This window comes from Lissotriton vulgaris, chromosome 3_1 (assembly GCF_964263255.1).
Source record: "Lissotriton vulgaris chromosome 3_1, aLisVul1.2, whole genome shotgun sequence".
Classification (NCBI taxonomy): domain Eukaryota; kingdom Metazoa; phylum Chordata; class Amphibia; order Caudata; family Salamandridae; genus Lissotriton; species Lissotriton vulgaris.
The window spans coordinates 446,849,116-446,869,374 of NC_141689.1; the positions used below are offsets into that span (position 1 = coordinate 446,849,116).

General features: G+C 43.2%; 1 protein-coding gene across 1 annotated transcript in view; it reads left to right on the forward strand.

Annotated features, from left to right (window-relative positions):
* Positions 1-20,259, forward strand: part of LOC147726613 (zinc finger SWIM domain-containing protein 6-like) — a 304,204-nt gene that overhangs the window by 261,590 nt on the left and 22,355 nt on the right. Inside the window, exon 13 of the mRNA XM_086963481.1 lies at positions 1,234-1,391. Coding sequence (XP_086819607.1) covers positions 1,234-1,391 — 158 coding nt within the window. The remainder of the gene's footprint in view (positions 1-1,233; positions 1,392-20,259) is intronic.

Here is a 20,259-nt window from a genome sequence, read left to right on the forward strand (position 1 = left end):
GGAGGGAGGGAGGGAGACAGGGAGAGAGGGAGGGAGGGAGACAGGGGGAGGGAGGGAGGTAGAGAGAGAGGGAGGGAGTTAGAGAAAGAGAGGGAGGGAGAGGGACGGAGAGGGAGGGAGAGAGAGAGGGAGGGAGGTAGAGAAAGAGAGGGAGGGAGGTAGAGAAAGAGAGGGAGGAAGGGAGAGAGAGAGAGAGAGAGAGAGAGAGAGAGAGAGAGAGGAGAGAGAGAGAGGGAGAGAGAGAGAGGGAGAGAGAGGGGGAGAGAGAGAGGGAGAGAGAGAGAGGGAGAGAGATGTGTGTGTATGCTGGGTCTGGTGGCTCAGTGGACGAAGAGGTCCACTGCAGGGGCCTGTGTTCAACCTCATGGTCACAGTTTTTTTTGTGGCTCTAGCCCCGCCCCCTCTCTCACTGGCCCCGCCCCCAACGGTGCGGCCCTCGGCCACAAACGACACTGTAAATTTGGCCCCTTAGAGAAAGTTTGTGAGTACCCATGATCTACATGAACGGAAGAGAAAAGCAGTTCCATTTTGTGAATCCAGTCTGGCACTTAGGGATATTCTAATGGTGAGTAATCTGTTGGAATATTCACCAAAAAGAACGTTACCAAATGTAAGTAGCTTATTCTTGTAAGTTTCCTTTTTGACTACAGACTGATCTCCAGTACTTTGTGATTGGGAAGTGATAGAATCTTTCAATGTTTAAACTTATGATTTGGAAAGCATAGACTTCCCCACTCCCTTTTATCTTTTTTAAATTTTTAATTTTTTTACTCTATTGAAGCCTAGCTCCAGAGTAAGCAGTGTATTGCCTCTAGACCAAATTTCTTCGATTTCTGTGATACCCGTCTGTTAGGCATTGTATGCATTCTGATTACTCTGCAGTCGTGCGTGGGGTTCTTAAGGCTCACTGGCAGCGATGGGCTCGTTTCTTGTGGCCGGTGAAATGAAGGAAATGTGCTAGTGCTTCCATGCTTAGTGACTATATCTTCTGCCATTCAGAATTTCATGTTTCTGCTGAGTGATAGTTTATATGGGGCATCTACATGTTATGCTTGCTTTGGTATAATTATGTTGACCTTATGAATTAAGCTGTAGATTTTACAAGGTGTCTGTATTTCTATTCTTAACTAGCAAAATTTTTTTAAAGTTTTTTTTGCTTTTTTTTACATGAACTTCCTCTTACTAGATACTTCTCAAGAGTGCAATATTCTGAATTTTCTTTTTTTTCATCAGGTTACTTGTTTTGGAAACTACAGCCTCAATAGTAGATATGTCCAGACCGCATAATATTGCATCGGTGGTTCCAAACCGGTATCCTCGTTGGTTCACTTTAAGTCATATTGAGTCTCAGCAGTGTGAGTTGGCATCAACCATGCTAACAGCAGCCAAAGGTAGGCTACTCTAAAATAGAATTTGTGGAATGCTTTTTGTTTTGTTTCCGAATTTCCATTAGGATCTTAGCGAATTCCAAAGTTGTATCCAGTGTGATATATTTCCTCTTGTTGGAATGCAGATAACAATTCCATTTGTGATGTGTTCTTTCAGGGCATTTTGTAAATGAGGGTCGATATGTGCAAAATAAATGTTGGTTTTAATGAGAAGATAGTGTTTTTAATTAATTCATTTTTTTGCTGCTAGCAAAAATACCTGGATACTCACTTTTTGTTTTTCAGAAACCACACTATATTCTTTTTGTGGTTAGGTTATTTTATTCAACCTCTTATTTTTCAGTTTGAATATTTATTCTGAATAGGAAGTCTCTTCTATTCCCAGAAGGACATATAATTTACACCACAACGACACATCAAATTCAAACATGTATAAATGACTTTGGACAAAACCAATGAAACAAAATAGACCTCTATATATATATATATATATATATATATATATATATATATATATATATATATATATACACAACAATTGCTTCAAAATTGCAACATACAATACAACGCACTATCTTTAATTTATACGTGAGTAGCCGAATTCATTTTGGATTCAAAAAAGATGTTGCTCAATGTAATTCATCAAAAAAACAACACAGCAGATAAATGCCTATTTGTAAAACACTATGAAAAGGTTTTAATCAATTCCATCAATTTAAGAATGTCGACTCGTTTCTAGCCACGTTTAAATTCTTCGCGGGCTTTCATCAGGGCTTCTGATTATGGACACAATGGGGCAATCTTGTAGACGGTTCTTAAATGGGGAGCGTTTAGTGATTTCCAAAACATGGGTGGCGGCCACAAACGTAGTAATCTTGCATTGATTTGTATCAGGTTCGTGCAAGCGATCTGTCATTCCAGAATGTGCTAGATACAAGAAAGCAGAACAATTTTTTGTGAAGGGGCTGTAGAAGTAGCATTGTTATCTCAAGGAATGGGGCGAGGTGCACTTGGAGGCCACACAGGCAGATGAATCATTCAAAAGCCATGCACATTTTAGTGGGTCCTTCGTGTGAGTGCCCATAAAAGCCATTGAGGTCCCATCACCCAGTTTGTATCTGGACATGCCTCTGAACATAAGGGGCACCAGTAAACCCTGCTAGCAGCTCCAGCATCCAGCCCTTTCTCTTCGAGGTAGAAGAACAGGCACCTCTGGTATTACATGGTGCGTCAACTTAGCCTCCTTAAGTAGCAATGTGTTGGAGATCACTGAAGGAGCCAGGCTAGTTTATGCAGAAAGGGTCTGCTACCGCTTGTGATAAACCAGTCTCTGTTGGTCTTGTGCCTTCCCTACTGCTTCTGCCTTTTTGCAGCAAGAACTATCCCCCACCCGCCGCCTCCCCCCCCCCCCTCCCCCCCCTGGTAAATGTAGAAAAAACAAACAAATTGTAAAAATAAAGGATGTAAATTTAAAGAAAGCCCATAGTAAAGGCGATAGGTGAGCTAGGTTTGTGCAATGCTTGCTTTTCTCTAATGAAGTACGTTAAAGTTTCTAAAGCATTGGTTTTTCAACATTTTGAAGGCTTGGGACCTGGGATTGATCTACTGCCAGTTGATGGCCAATTAGGACGCCTTCTCCGGTGTTGCTGAATCAGTGGTGCTTCACCGAGTTTTACTGAGCTAACCTTCATTAGGGGTTATGGTGCAATATTCTGTAATTTTAGACTTATGAGGTTTATCTATATTTGCTTTTGTCAGTAGTTGTTGCACCACTGTTACACCTCAGCCAAAATAGAGGTCTCCTCGGGAGTCTTGAACTTCCTCAATAAAGCATTCAACAAGACTACCTCATGAGTCTACTACTACCTCAAGAATCCGCAGCACCCTTGTACTTCCTAACTTTTTGTTTAACACTGATCTATTAAGTAACTCTTCTGGAACACTGTTGTAAAGCGCTCCAATACCCTCGGGTCAGGTCAGCGCTATATAAAACTCCTAAAATAAAAAATGACATAATAATTTGCTCCTTCCTAAACATCTTTCGTGGCTCTAATATCTCCATCTTTCATGGCCAAAGTTTGCCCGTAAACATCACAGCTGTTAAGTGACTGCCAAGTCTAGCCCTTTTTCTTTCCTTTTTAATAGCTTTGCAAGCTGAGATCCTTAGAGGGGCATGTTGGAAGGTTGAAAATGTTGGAAGGTTGAAAATGTGATTTCCATTTCTTGGCACCCGGAATTGTATTCACAAAGGAAATTGAGACTTTCAATACAAAAATATCATTACCTGTTTTTGTATACTCCTTGAAAAAATGTGTTCCATTGAGCACTAGCAGTGAAAAGTTATGTGACTCCTCATTATGTGAGGAGTACATGACGAACTGCCAAGCAAGTAGTACTTGTCAATAACATTCACCTGCAAGTCACTCACATAAGTGTTAGAAGTTAAGACCGTGTCAGTGTGTGGCTTGGGGTGTGTGTGCTTAGTCTAGTTTAAATGGGAATCAACAAAAACTTGTTTTCTGATGGATACGTCTAACCACAGATTGATTCCCCAGGTGTCAGACTGGATATGGAAAACTTTAAAGCAGTGCTCCTGCGCACCAGTAGGTGGCATCATGTGGCTTCTTGCTAACATCATTCCACTCCAGAAGTGACTAGTGAGGCGCATTTAAGCTCCACCTATGCGTGCAGACATTAGATCTTCTCTTTCTGTGCCTCCAGATACGGATTCGGTGCTTCTCCTTGCTCTTTCAACAACCAGTGTGTGAGGAACTTTCACCCCAGATGACCGCATTTAAACTGTGTAGGGACTGAGGCAAAACGGATATCTGTGGCAAACTCTCACAAAGTCTGTTTATTGTACTGGGGTTGGAACACAACTCCAGAGCCCAGATGAATCCGAAGGTCATACTGAACAATGAGGTCAAACTTTAAATCTCCACACCAAAGACTGAATGCTGCGAGGAGTCTCACACCGGATATTTACAGCTGAAGACTTCAGGTACGTCCAAGAGAGTCATTGAAGCAGTTATAAGCCACTTCCCACCACTCTCAGATTCCAGAGAGGGTGCAAGGGTGTCAGCGTGCTTCTTTACACTATATTTTTGTACAGACTCTGACAATGACAACGAGGGGGACGACTACGTTTCCCAGAATGATGAAGATAACTGTGTGAGGGATTTCAGGGTGCTGGCGGCCTGGATATTTCTCTAGATATTAACTGTGTTCAAATCCCCCGTGCCTACCTCCCCTCCTACCCACCCTCTGACCAGCTACGGAGGAAAGTGGCCCTGTCCCAGTTAAGTGATGAATGGCGGAAATTCTAGAGTTGAAGTTTTTCACTGTTAGAAGTAAAGACTAATGTGTTAACTGAGGTACTTCAACCAGATCAGGCTCCTACAGACCCCTGTTTAACGAGGCCTTTCTGGATACCTTTGGGTCACTTGGGCAGAACTAGGTTTAGGTCGGCCTGGCATTCGGCAGGTCTTTATTGCCGTCAGTTGACCTTGCTTTTCTGGCTCACCGCCTCGTCCTCCTAAGGTAGAAGAGAAACTCCATAATTTGGACTCTAAGAGAGCAGTAACCTTTTATATCAATGACACCAAAGAACATTGAGTGGACGATCAGAAGCAAACCAAAAGGCTTGTTGGCTTATTCCACCAGGGTCAAAGCTGCTGTTACTACTACTGCATTGGAACACAGAGTGCATGTCAGGGAAGTTTGACAGATCCGCATTTTGCCTGCTCGGTCTTACAGGACTTTTTAGATTGAGCCAGTTCATACCCTCCACCTGGGAGATACTGCTGTTTCATCTATTCACAAGGTGAGGAATCTGATTGGAAGTATCCATCAGAAGAGCCAGTTTTACTTACCTTCTGTAATGATCTATGTGGTGGGTAATCAAACTGCAGATTTCTCACTGAACCTCCCCAATCTGTGTACTAGGCTTTTTCTATCTGGAAAGATCCCAAACTATACATCTGCACACTGGTCATTCCAGTCTAGTGGATTCTGCATCCGAGAAAGCAGTTGGTGTCCGCTCACCTGGATGGTACTTGTATGCAGCTCTGATGGTCCATTCCGGAGTGGAACAATATTAGGGTGGAACCACACAATACTGTCTCTCGGTGCTCTGGAGTAGTGCTTTGATGTTTTCCTGATCCAGTCTTGCTGCATGGGATATATTCAAGGCGAGAAATCTGCTGTTAGAGTATTCAGCAGAAAACAGTTACGGAAAGGAAGTACTTTTTTTGTCGTGCTCTTTTAGAAGAAACTTAGAAATTAAACAAACTTGTGTATGATAGTTAATCCATCAGGTAAGCGTCAAATGTGGGGCCAGCTAGATTTGTAAAATGTTGACCACTAAAGTATAACTCCATTGTTTGCCCTCTAAAAACTGTCACAAACTTATACAAATGAACACGCTCTTAAATTAAAAATGTGTTTTTGTTTGTTTCTTTTTTTACTATTTTTTTTTTTTACTAACTTTCCAAATTTCAGGTCGACGTGTAGTTCGGAAAAAATTAACTTTTATTTAAACTCTTGCTATCATGATAATATGCCGTCATAGTTCTGTATTGAACATATTACCCAAATTGGGGTTAGTCACTTTATGCATCTGTGATTCAAGCCTCTTCAGTATGCTTCACTGCTACTTCAGTAGCAGGTGCATTAACGCACTGAATTATCTCTAGTAAGTCAAAGGTCCTTGAACTTAAATTACTACTGTAGTTTTGTTGCAGTTATTATGCAATTTGTAGCTTCCTACCAAATTTAAATATTTCATGCCGGAGTTGATGAAATGCTGAGGCATTGCTTATTGATTATGGAATACTTGAAGCCCACGAGATGTTAAGTTTAATACTGACATGAAATCCAGGTCTTCCACAACAAGATTATTTATACTACATCTCCGTTTTAAGAAAGGGACAGTTTTTACTATTACCCAATTTAGGCAATATCACTCTTTCTCATCATGAACTGAGAGGCTGTTTTCATCGTACTACGATACAAACGCATACCCTGCAGACTACCGCACATTTCGGTCACAAGCGAACTCACTGAGCCGTTTTGCCGGTTAACGGTGGATCGTATTTTTCTGGCACAGAAGGGTTAAGATTGCGCTTGATTTGTCTCAGAATTTAATTGAGATGCCGATTAGATAGATTGTTTCACGATTATCTTAGGTTCTGAAAGAGGACCTAAAATGCTCATTAAGGAGGTTCACCTTATTGGTCTTTGTTATAAATGCGTTACTGTAAAACATTCAGCAAACTTCAGTAAAACTGCATTTCCAAAGTGTATAGTAAACTGCAGATTTGGAAACCAGCTGCTGGAAGCCTATTATAAGTGCAATATTTGGGACTGCCTCCCAGAGCTGCCAAGGTTTCAGATTGCTATGTGTGACATTTTCATAATTTCAATATAATTTCAACGACTGAGTGATATTTTCTTATGATGGTCAATTGTTCTACCACTTTGACAGCGGGCCCCGCTATGAGTGCAGTAGTATTAATGCTTAGCCTGCCCAAGTAGAGGGTCCAGATTTCCCTGCTTAGCTTAGTCACTTTCTGCCCTTGCAGCCAACTGGGACTCGTGGCACCATCGAGTACAAGTATTGGGAAGTCTTGTATGCTCAGTGGTACGGGGAAAATCAACACGCTGCTCTCAACCTGCAAAGGGGAGGGGCCGGTATTAGTCCCATTCCTGTGGTGCCGCTATCAAAGGTGTCCCGATTTACCAGGAGGGTAGAGGTGGTGTCATCACCAGCCCCACAAATATGCAGTGTAATCTAGGGCCGTGGTGGCCAGAAGTGCCGAGTTGTGGCCGCCTGTAAACATTACCCCAAAGCCAAGCGGTCCAGTCCAGTTGGCAACAAGTGACACACGCAACTCTAGGACAGCCACTGTATCAGCATAGGGTATTGAGGGGTCTGCCTTAGCCTGGGACACAAATGGCAGGGCGTCAGCCTGAGAGTGTGCTGGGGCGCAGTTTACATTGTCTTGTGAAAACTACAGTGTGAGTCGCATAGAATTAGAAGTCTGAATTACACTAAGCACATTTTGATTAGCAGTCTGACTTTCGGTTTAACGGGCCGCCTAGTGGACGTAATACCTGACTCCTGGGGCAAACGGCCCGCCACTTGGGCATTCAGACTCTGCTCAGCAGAGCAGCGAAGTGGTGTGATCTGGGCTGCCGCGGTCCGTGGAGTTGGGTCCAGTAACGGCGAATCATCACTGATTGCAAAATTTTACAGCAGCCTCCAGAACATTATGAGTAGCTCCAGCCTGAGCCACCCATTGCACTGATGTTGCGATAGCCGTTGGGCCCAGTCTATCCTGACGTCAGTTGCATGGAGGTATTGCTGTGCCGTTATGCCGAAAATAGCCTATAGCTACTTTGTAGTACTGCAGCTCAGTAAAGCCAACCCCCAAGCATGGTGGGAACTGTGTGCCTTCAAGAGCGCAGCTGCCACTCTAGCTTTTTTGTTTCAGTTACACATTATTATTTAGCAGGGCTGCGTTTTCATGACAGCCGAGGCAGGCTATGCCGCTTATGCGTGACTTTGCATTTCAGTGCGGTGATGCAGGTCACAACACTAAAATGCATTCGTCTAATGCCTCATGCGTGGTCTGGACTGGCCTCCACGCCATTGAGGATGACAAAACCCTGGACCAATCACTAAAAAGGAAAATTGACTCCAGTTTAGCAAACATAGACATTTTCTGATGTGAAATACAAATATGAGTTTCGCCATAATGACCGCTGCATGCAGGAATGCGGTGTATCTAGTTTTATCAGTTTCAGCAAAAATTGTTGAATGCTTTGTTTTTAGCATTATTTTAAGGTTGAGGTTTACATTTCAGAATTATGCTGCACCACTGAAGTGTTTTCAGGTAAATTCCATGTATTTGTGCACAGTATTGGGGGTTCTGGGATGCTCTAATCATGTATTCTCCTGGTCATCTGTGCTAGATCTTGAGTAGATTGTACATTTCAGTTTATGGATCTCTCCTATGGACCGGTTTAGTTAACCAGAACTATTACCAATGTACATAGTGGACTTTGTGAGCCCTTAGTTGGTTCATGATTGGATTGCTTTGTTGCTTGTTGCTTCAGTCCTCTTCTATTCTGGTTTGTCCGCTCCAGCACTTGGGTCCCAGGTTACTGACTGTTTCATGTCCACTTCCTTCCGCTGCTGGCCTTGCTTGCATTCAGGGAGCTACTTTTTTCAGGTAGACCATTTAGGCTGGGCATCTGATCGGCATTAAACAGAGAACAAATGCAACATTGGACTACTGTGATTGCTGTGTTTCTGCATATCTGTAGTCTAGACTTCAGTATTTGCTCTGCTTTAATTTATCACATGTGCACATGCCACTTGTATCAAAAGCTACTTTTTTAGGTCTTGTCTAAGCTATCGCGTAAGTGACACTTTGGCAAGATATTAAGTAAGGGGCTTTTAAAAATGCTCCCAAAGGCTGCAGGCGGATCGGGTACAGTGCATGTGCGCCGGGCACGCGTACCATTTGTCCGCCTGCTGATCACTTTTGCTGCCGCTTTGATGTTCTCAGTGATTTTCGCGGCCACGGAGAACATCAAAGCGACCGCGAAAGTGCTCACCATTTGCCATCTAACATATTTCATCTACACTGTAATAATCCCTTACGGTCACTTTCCTGCGTCCTTCTCACGTATCTGTGCAATAGATGACAGTATTTTAGTAACTAGCTTCTTTTAGTTCCTAAATGGCTAATAATTTCCCCCATCTGTCTTTAGCACAAGACTTGATAATTAGTAATACTTTAAAGAACGTGAATTACCTGAAACGTCATTTCCTCATTCCTATTAGTCCATAACGCGATATTGTGTACTCCTCTCCGTTTTATCTAAGTAAACTGAAACAAATGCATCTCTGTTTAAATAAATGCTCACTGAAGACAGAGGTCTAATTTTTGAAGTCATATGGCATAGTACAAAAAAAGGCTTGTCATAGCGCCATGTCCCTCTGTATGCACGACTAGTTCAACTCTGTATGCCCAGCTAAACTTTTGATAATTAGATGGAGACGGGCATTAGATGGAAAAAGACGTCTCTATTATATAATGCCAACGACACTGGCTGCTCTCCTCTTCCAAATCGCTCTCGCCCTTTATCACAGCAAGCAAGCCATGCGTCATTCTGATATTATTCCTTTAGTTGATCGCAAACCGGCCTCAATCGAAAACTACCTTAGCAAGAAAGTAGATCAGAAATCCGCCCTCTCTTCAATTCCTGTTGCTTGTAATTCCCAAAGTGTGCGCAGGGTCTTTCCCTTTTGCATCTGTATCCATTAACACATTACCCACCCTTCAATTTGACTACATACCCGCAAAGAAAGAAGATTTACCTTCACCTCTGACAAGGATGCCCTGTAAAATCAAAGTCGAAAGAAAATTTAAATAAACTGAGAAAAAAGGCCATCTCCTTGGTATTTTTTCTAACAGCTCCAGCACTTTAAAGAAGAGGCTTAAGTTTAACTGAGACCATAAAGTCAAATACTCTAGGCTTCTATGTCAAATTTAGCAGTTAAAAAGTTGGGAAGGTTATTTATGTGAATTGCCCTAAGCAAGAGTGCTGAGTGGCTGTCCTAAAACACGTGGTGTCATTAAAGTAAGTTTTATGGTTTGGGGAAGCTGACAATCCCACAATATATTTACATCATATATAATCCTAACTGGACGCAGCTGCTAGGGCACTTTAACGCTAGGACAGTGGGTCACAGCAGCTAGTTTGGATTACCTTGCATGCTGTAGCACAGGACACAGCGTCTCACATGCAGAGTAAGTCCGTTGCTTATTCTCGCTCTGTGTGAAATGTTATGTTTGTAACAGTAAATACCGAGGGCAGGAGAAGGGGCATTAAACTGCACATTGTAGGATGTGAGCTACTCCGAGGAAATGATGCAGTTATCGAGCTTGACTGAAATTTAATATAAACGCAGATTTTTGTTTGGTGTTTCGTAAATAAGACTTATCTCATAACCGTATTTGTTGCTCGAGGTTTCTAAAAGTTTGATAATACCCCATGTCGGATTTCTGCCTACATCTTTCACTCCCCAGAAACCTTATCTTGTTCTAGCAGGTAGGACTCTCACAGGGTCATTTAACGTCCCGTTGCAGCCGCTCCTGCTAGTTGCAAGAATGCATTCTTCAGTTTTGCTCCGTTAATCAGACCAGGGTAAAATCCACCAGACTATTTAATGTGAAACTGACTTTGAACCAGGACCCTACATTTTGGAGTAGTGTGATACATTAGGATGACCATTCTCTGCTCTCTACTGGTAGGAGATGGGTATTCTGTGTCCTCCAGCACAAAATGTCCATTTTATGTAGTGAAAATATAGATTCAATGACACTGAGGTGCTGTGATTGAAGTTTAAGCTTTCACAGGGAGTCAAACTATTCTATAGGAACCATTTTTCGGGCAAACTGCTGAGGATTGAACAGGCTAAGCAGCCATCTTGTCTGATGTTGCCCTAATTCACTGTGCAGTACCGGTTTAAAACCTTGGAGGCATTTCTGTTTTATGTTCTGCATAGAAGACCAGGACAAATGCTAGAAATTTGTTTGCTGCCTTTCGCAGTGGATGGACTTTACTGGTTGGCAACAGATTCTACTCAATGTTTTTTCAAAACATCTTGCAGCAAACCCTACTTGTTTACAAATATCTGTGCTGCATTAACATGTCTGCATTTCCTGTGGTGATGCCTGTAAACGTGCAGGATTTATAAACTGCTATTCTACTGCTCTTTCATATCCTTAATTTATCTATGACTATACTAACGCACCCAGGCTTTCGGAAAGATCCATTGGATGCCATATTACTTAAACTGTACCCCTGACTTGTATTATGTCTATCTCATCCCACATGCTGTGCTTTTGAACGATATACACTTGCATGTCACAGAGACTGCTATTTCTGTACCCTTCTGAGGGTCTCCGCGTATGCATAATTGTGACGTTGGCTTCTGTAGCTAGCGCACATCAATAGGTACACGTGACAGATTGTTGGCTTTGGTAGTAGCCAATAGCACTACCACCAAGAATATCCACACTCAGATCTCCTCTCCACCAGGCAGTAGGCTTGTCTGACAATCTAGAACATACACAATCAACTAGCAAAGCCCTGAGCACTAATCCTGAAACACAAAGATCACACACCAACGCCTCAATGAATAAAAAATAGTGAACTAATCAAGAGCAGATCGCAATGCAAACACCACCGCAAGCTGAATGAGCCCAGCATTTGACGGGAACCCCAAGACTAGTTGGAAAGTCACTGAAATGCCAATAGAGAGGTGAGGCTGACAACAGTAGAAAATACACTATACAAATTCCATTGACATACCTAAGCTTAACAAAATCTTTTCTGCAGACCCAGTTCTCGAGACTACCCTCAATAATTCCTGTGGATTTCTGCAACTCCTATAGCTTCTATTTGCACTCAGTAACTCACCTAACCACTGGTGCTTTTCCCACATCCCTGTACCTCTTTGTGGTCTTTGATCAGGCAGAAGTCTTCTGCAGGTGCTCAGGCACCTTTCTTTCACTATGCAGGTCTACTGCTGCTGCTTAAAATGGGGGTGAATACTGATAAATATGTGTCGTAAGGTAGCCCGGGTGATGCGATGCCATCACTTTGAGGTATTCTCCACATCAACAGTCTCTGTAGGTGCTTTCTAGCCATCAAATGTGTTTTTGACCATTATATTGGCTTGAATTGCATGTACTTTTCTCTATCGGCCTCACTCTGTCTATCGGCCTCACTCTGTCTATCGGCCTCACTCTGTCTATCGGCCTCACTCTGTCTATCGGCCTCACTCTGTCTATCGGCCTCACTCTGTCTATCGGCCTCACTCTGTCTATCGGCCTCACTCTGTCTATCGGCCTCACTCTGTCTATCGGCCTCACTCTGTCTATCGGCCTCACTCTGTCTATCGGCCTCACTCTGTCTATCGGCCTCCCTCCCTCCCTCACGTCTGTCTATCGGCCTCACTCTGTCTATCGGCCTCCCTCCCTCCCTCACGTCTGTCTATCGGCCTCCCTCTATCGCATCACCACAGCATCACTCAGGGGCACCACAACATCACTATGTGCTACCACAGCATCACTGAACGCCACAGCATCACTCCGCGCCACCATTCAACAACTGGTTCAAATATGTTCTCTCAGTGTTCCAAGATTTATTACAAATGTCACAAAAAGATGTTCATATTTCACTTCTGTTCTTGGATTTTCGTCACAATAAAATACACTGAACATAATCTTCACAAAATTTATTTTCAAAAGTTTAAGCTATTGCTATTATAAATTACAAGAACTTTTTTATTTAAGTACTAATTATAAAAAAATTAAAAGCTATTGTTACTTGTAATATCACTACATCTAAGTCGCCTAAATACAACACATATTGCATTACAAATGCTATAAGTGTCACATTTGCGAAAGTTAAAACTATTGGCATTGTAAATGACAAAGCTATTAATTTCGCTATTTTCAAAACCAACACATAAATAAAAAATGTCATTTACAATACCAATAGCTCAAACTTTCCTAATGTGAGACCCATTGTATTGTAAATGCTTGTTTCTTTTAGGCTCTCTCCCTGAGCGTATGTTTTCTTGCTGTCTCATGTGTAGCTTCCCCCTGCGTTTTGATTTCATCTGCCTGCCCCCCCAACATATTCTTATGTTTTCCACACCTCCCCAGCTTGCCTCTGCTTCAACTTCCCGTCCCTCTTGTTCTTTAAATGTTCACTCTATCAGCTCCTTTCTTGCTCCCTGCCCCTCCCTGCTTGTCCCTCACATCCCTGTCCTGCTCCAACTTAATTTAAATCCGCCCCACCCCATTTTGTCTGCCACACTATCAGCAGGGGCCCACCTGCAAGTGCATATGGGCAGTCTCCATGAAACAAGTTTGTAGTATTTCAACTAACCCATTCAAAGATGGCCTCCACGAGCATCCACCATGGCATTATTTGAACAAACCGATCTAGGAATGACCGCCGCAGATGCATGCATTTCCACATTGGGTATTAACTCCTGGATTAGCAACCCCAATAGGTTTCACTTTCTGAACCGATTTGCTTTGCCAATGCTTGTTTTTATAGGAGAGTTTTGTACATGTGTTTTATTTTGTCATTACAAATGCATACATAACAGTGACAGAAGGCAAATGAAAAACATTAGCTAGTCATGACCGTGAGCAGCTCTGGTAACGTGAAATGTTAGTGAAAACAGCCTGAGGGTCGTACAGCACTTAGGGACTTGGGCTACTGGTATGTACTGTATGGCTTCCCCGATCCTTAAGTTTTCCTCTAATTGCTAGGTCTTCTTGTACACATTTTTTATTCGATGTATTTGCTTGTCTACTTGGGACGCCTTGCATTACCTTGTTCCCTGCGTACCTTTCCGAATCAAAAGCTTATTCCCTTTAGTCCATCCTCTTACCTTCAAATCCTTCTAGATACATTGTCTGGGTATTTTCCACCTCCCTCATGTAAAAGACCAGATGCACGTTTTTTTTTATAAATGTTTTTATTGGTATTTACAAATTACATACAATAAGATACATACGAATAACATATCGTAGGTGGTTGAGTGGGGCTGCATTGGTTCATATATCAGTCTTTCTTTGTACGCCCCAGATAGATTGGCCCTCATATAACAAAACATATAACACATAGTCTGTTGCAGTTGACGCTTTATTTGTTGGTACATAAAACATAAGAGTGTGGCGGTTGTTTTTTGTGACAGAATTCCCGGATCAGTCTTTGTGGTTGAGTTGAGCTGGATTGGTCTATGGAGGTTTGTTGTTGTTAAAGAATTTGTCTAGTTTTGACCACATCTCGCTGTTGGGGTGCCTCCAGGGGATGTGTCTGAGTGCGTTGCTATCGGCTCCTCTCAGGAAGGTCCCCCAGTTCAACCACCCCTTGAAAGTGACTTTGGAGGTGTCTTTCCATTTGGTTAGTACTGTTTTGACTGCTGACATGAGGGGAAAGTCAAGGAGGTATCTTTCCTCTGGAGTGGTGATGTCTGGTGTAATGTGTGCTACAGTTGTAGCGAATGTTTGTTTTAAGCTGCAACCTAAAGTTCTGTTTGTGAAATCAAAAACATCTTCTTCCAGAAATTGTTTACCTTATTGCAGTGGAAGATTGTGTTCTAGGTCCCCCCTTTCTTTGCCGCAGTTCCAGCAGGTATCGTTATCCCTTAGGCCTATCGAGGCGAGGCAGGCCGGTGTTCAGTGTGTTTGGTGAGGTATTCAGAATTTAGTCTGTGCCCAGCACTGGGATATCATATTTTTCAAAGGGGACGCCCAGAGGGTTTGTAATTCCTGTTCTGTGAGTTTGGATCCTATTTGGTTTTCTCAGTAGTCTGTGTTTTAGCATTAAGTTTGGTAGAGACCGGCCAGAGGAGTTTGTATAGGAGCGAGACTTGGTGCCCTGTGTTAGTTATGGTTTCCATAAACTGAAAGATTGATGGTGTCTGTGTAGTTTTGACTTTAAGGCTGTTTTGATTGCTAGGAAGTTGTATAATTCTAGGTCAGGGAGGTCATGTCTTGTTTTCAAACTGTTAAGTGTGTGGTTCACCTTCAGCTTCCAGGTGAGCTGGTGACAGGATTCCTAGCTTCTTCCATGATGCTATGTCGAGTGGTTTTCCTCTATATTTAATCTTGGGGTTTGACCAGAGTGTTTCCCATTGCGAGCTCCTGATGCTGACTTCTAGTATTCGATCTACCTTGTGTAGCACGTACCTTGTGATTCTGAGGATCGGGTTGTTATTGAGTACTTGTTTGTTGGAGGTGAGTAGCGTCAGTGGGTCTGTGTTCAGAATGGCTTTCTCTATGGAGATACATGTCAGCGTGTATTGTTTCGGGAGCAACCAGTGTATCCCCTGTCTGGCTATGAAGGCTAGTTGAAATGTGTTCAGATCCGCTACGTGGAGCCTGCCCATTTTCGTCCCTAGTCTCAGCTTTTGGAGGCCTATTCTGGCTTTTTTATCCCTCCATATGAATTTGTTAAGCATTTGGTCTATCTTCCCGTGGAAGTCTTCTGAAAGAGCCAGGGGTAGCATGTCTGCCAGATAGTGGACTATGGGAGTTACCATCTTTTTTGCAGTGTCTATCCTGCCCCACCATGTGATGAACCTGGGTGACCAAGTGTCTAGCAGGTCCTTTATCTTTCCCAGCGTTATTTTTGCATTCCGTTCTAGAGTACTTCTTATGTTTCTTTTAAATTGGATGCCCAGGTATTTGACAGCCTCAGGTTGCCATGCCAGGCCAGAGGACCCCATTACTTCCCTAGTTGTGTGTATGTTGAGAGGCATGCATTCTGATTTGTCCATATTGAGTTTGTAGCCTGCATGGCTGGCGTATGTTGTATGTTTCAATTGTTTGCATGAGTGCCGGTATTGATTGGTCTGGGTTTACTTGTTATTATGAGTAGATCATCCACGTAAGCAGCCAGATTGGCTGTGGTATTGTTGATCGTTACGCCGGTTATGTCGTTGTTAGCCGGAATGTCTCTAATCAGCGGTTCGAATGCTAGTAGGAACAGTAGCGGGGATAGCGGGCAGCCTCGTCTTGTCCCTCTCTCTCAAGGCTGAATTGGGTCGAGGAGCCCCCATTAATAGTTATCTGTGCTTTGGAGTTTTTGTACAATGCCATGACTTTATTTGTGTAGCTTTCTCCTAGGTTATATGCCTGCATGCACTTCTGCAGGAAGTGTCCGGATACTCTGTCAAACGCTTTTTCTGCGTCAAGCGTGATCGCTACAGCAGGGTCGAGCGATTTTGAAGAGTGTTCCAGGACTTGGCATAGGAGTCTAGTATTGTCGTGGGACATGTTTTCATGTAGCCTACCTCTGTGTTTCCAATCAGTTGGGGTAGTAGTTTGTTTAGTCTTGTGGCTAGTACTTTGGCATATAACTTGCAATCTAGGTTTATTAGTGATATGCCTGTAGGTTTTGGGCTATTGTGGGTCTTTCCCTTCTTTGGGTATGACGATTATGTTGGCTTGTGACGTGGTTTCTGTTACTGTCCCTTCCTTGGCGCAGTGGTTGAAAGTTTTGGTTAGAGCTGGAAGATGTTCTTGGAATGTTTTGTAGAAGGGTGCTATGTATCCGTCTGGGCCTGGAGCTTTGTTGTCTTTAAGTGATTTTATAGCTAAGGCGATCTCAGTCACTTTTATGTCTTGACCTAGTGTTTTGGCTTACTCTTCCGTTATCTTGGGTAGGTTTAGTCTGTCTAGGTAGGCTGAACTGCCCACCATGTCAATGCTGTCATCTCTTGTGTAGAGGTCTCTGTAGAATTCCATGAACGTGTGTAGGATTTCTTTGTGGCGGGTGTGTGATTTATTGTTCTGATTCGTGATTGTGGAGATGCAGTGTTGTCTTTGTTTGCGTTTGAGGTATGACGCTAGTGTTTTTCCTGCCTTGTTAGCTTCGCAGAGGTTAATTTGTTTTTACTTCCTTATCCACAGACCTCCCCTTTCACCATGGATCCTGTTGAATTTGTATTTCTTTCCTGTAAGTTCTATTAGGATCTCAGAGTTTGAGGAGTCCTTTATGAGTTTGGTTTCTAGTTGTTTTATGTCTGTTTCTAATTTGTCTAGTTGCCCTCTCGATCTTATCTTTGTCTACTTGTTTCGCTATCGTTATGTTGAACCGCCATCTGCGGGTGGTGTGATCGTTATGCCGGCCTGCTATGTGTAGGCTGATGCAAGAATGGTCTGAGATGGTTCTTGCTGCAATATCTGTATTCTTTATCAAGTGTTTGTGTGATCCTGAGATGAGGATGTAGTCAATTCTACTATAGGAGTTGTGTGGATTGGAGTAGAAAGTGTAGTCTCTAGTGACTGGATGTTGTAGGCGCCATGGGTCTTGCAGGTCAAACTTGTTACATATGTTTTTCAGGACGTTGTGGGAGGCTTGAGGTCTTGTTTGAGAGCCTGATTCTCTGTCAAGGGTGCTGTCAAGGACTAGGTTGAAATCCCCGGCTACAATGCACATGTGTGTTTGAATTGCCTCCAGCTTCCTTGTCACTCCCTCCCAGTAGGTTGTCATCTGAGTTTGGTGCATATATGTATGTTACGAATATTGTTTAATCTCCACTTTTGAGTTGGGTACATAGAAGCCTACCTTCGTCATCTTGCTCAGCGCTTTCAATGGTTATCTTGGACTTATGGTGATTACTCCTCTTTTTTCCCTTTGGCTGGTGAGCAGGCTAGCTGGCCTATCCATCTCGCTTTAAGCTTATTTGGTCTTGCATGGAGAGTTTTGTTTCTTGCATAAGGATATCACCTTTAGTCTTTGCTAGATAATCTAGTATTTTTTTCCTTTTGAAAGGGTGGTTTAGACCCTTGACATTGAGTGAGATAATCTTTAGGTCAGTCAGCTGTGTGTTTGTATTACTCATTGTGGCAATGTTTCTGTCGCGGTCTTACCAGCTTGTAGTTACCTAGATCGTTGAATGCGTGCGGTCTATCTGCGGGAGTTGATGATAGTCTGCATATTGATCTGTGTTTTCTGTCTAAGGGTATGATAAGGATTTGGACTTGATTCACTGGACATATGCGACAAACAGGACGAACATGACATACCGGACGAGACATTTTCCTACCCCCTCTTCCCGCCCTGCCCCTTACCCCCTGCTGGTGTGTCGTACTTTAGGCGTGTGACAGCAAGGTCCCACCCGCCCCACCACTCCCCCAGTACATCTTAATACTTTAGTATAGTCTGCTTATATTTCTCTTATTACATTCCCTTGGTAGTCCTATTTAATGCCCCTCTCCGGGTAATAATCAGCTTAGTCTTAGTTAATTAGCGCGAGGTTTTTTGAAGAGTAGCCCCCCCCCCCCCCCCCCCCCCCGCCCCAATCAAGTCATTTCTGGCCTTGCTGTTTAAAGGATATATTTAGTTCTTGGTTGGTGTGAGCAGGCTCTCCCTCTGTTATTGTTCCTGGGCTCTTCTTTCCCTGTTGAGGTAGTTCGTGTAGTCCGTCTGAGATAGGATACGTTGTCGTGCTCTTATGCTCTTAACGCTTTAGGCGATCCATGCTTTGCGTACCTTTACATTGTCTCTTTCCGTGAGGTTTAGTCTTGCAATATCTGGTTTTGGGTTATTCCCTTTCAATGTGGAGGTCGGGTGATGCTCTTCTTTTACTTGATGTGGCTGTTTCCATTTCTTGTGATGCGGGTCCTGCTAGGTATCGTGATAGTTCAGCTGGGTCTTCGAAAGTTATCATGGTTCCTTTGTTGTTCACCCTGAATCTTGTTGGGCCAATGAAGGAGTAATTGATGTTTTCTTTCCTTAGTTTATCTTTGTGCCAGGAATCCCCTCCTGATGTCTACTGTTTTTGAGTAGTCCTGTGTGAGTATGATCTTGTTGCCATTCCATTGCAGGTTCAGGTTCTTTCTCGCGACTCCGAAGATTGCTTTTGTTTGATGTGAGCGCAGTGGTTTGAATATTATTGGTCTTGGTTCTGATCTGTTAGTTTGTTTGAAGTTCGGTAGTCTGTAGGCCTTGTCTAGCTCGAAGGGGTTTTCGAAATTTAGATTAGTTAGTTTGGGTAATAGGTTTTGTAGCATTGCTACGCATGATCCGGCTTTGTCCTCTTCTCCCTCTGGTATGCCCAGAATTGTTATGCTCCCCTTTCTTTGTCGATCCTTTAATTCTGCTGCTTGCTTTTGTAGGTCTGTTGTTGCTTTGGCAATATTACCTATTGCTTTGCCGGTGAGCTGTGATCTATCTTCTATGTCACTGACTCTTTGCTCTACTGTTGATATTCTGTTTGCTGTGTGGATGTAAGCTCTGACTGCTACTAGTTCGAGTTGTATGGCGTCCGTAGTTTTTTTCGTTGATTTTGCCAGGTCGTGGACTTTGGCAAGTTTTTTAAGGATGCTATCTAGCGTGCTGCTAATGTCTGATTTCTGTTTGAATGGGGAATCTGGGATACCTTCGGGTTTGGTTTTCTTTGGTTGTTGTGTCGGCTTTCCCTCATTCCCTGCCATGGTTTTTCCCAGTCCTCTTTTGGTTTGTATGAGCTCAAAAAAAAAAAACGGCCCGCAGAGAGAAATGAAAGAACGGAGGAGATACAGACGGCGAAGACGGCTTGATATTACCCCCATGGGGAGCCTTCCGAGAAAACCAGATATCGCCAAGAGCCCTATCGCCCACCGCTGTTTTCGGCCGGAAACTAAACCGAAAGCGGATTCAGGAGAACTGTCCGCTAAGGACGATAAAGAGAAAGCAAAGTGTAGCGGACAAGCGGAAGATCGGAGGATCCACAGGCTGCAAGGTCAGATCGAATTCTCCCGCACAAAGAACAGCCCGAAAAAACCGACAAGACAACAACCCCCGCCCCCACCACAGGCACGAATTAAAACAAAACTGGAGGCAGGCTAAGGGGGCCGCCATCTTGGGAAAGGTGCGGTTTAAAAAAAAAAAGTGAGAGGAACACAACGGACTACCACCTGACCGGGGTATACAACAGGGGGGGACGCCAAGACAGCTGCTGATGCCTCAGTGAACATTCACATGTGAATGTTCACAGCCAGGACGTCAGTTTAGCACAGAGAGGAGGAAACCACAAGGAAAAAACGAAAAAGAACAACTGAGCACCACAGAGTAAAGTGTCAAAATCCGTAGAGCACACAAGCAAGACAATAAGCTACTGGGAAACAAAGAAGAGTGTGAGTGGTTAAGACAAACGTGTGTAGGCAGAAAAGCGACAAAAGCAAAAGTGAAAGCACAAAGAAGACTAACAGGCTAATCCAACTGCCATCCAAAATGAAACTAACTACAACACGGCAGAGAGCTTGGAATAGTGCATAAG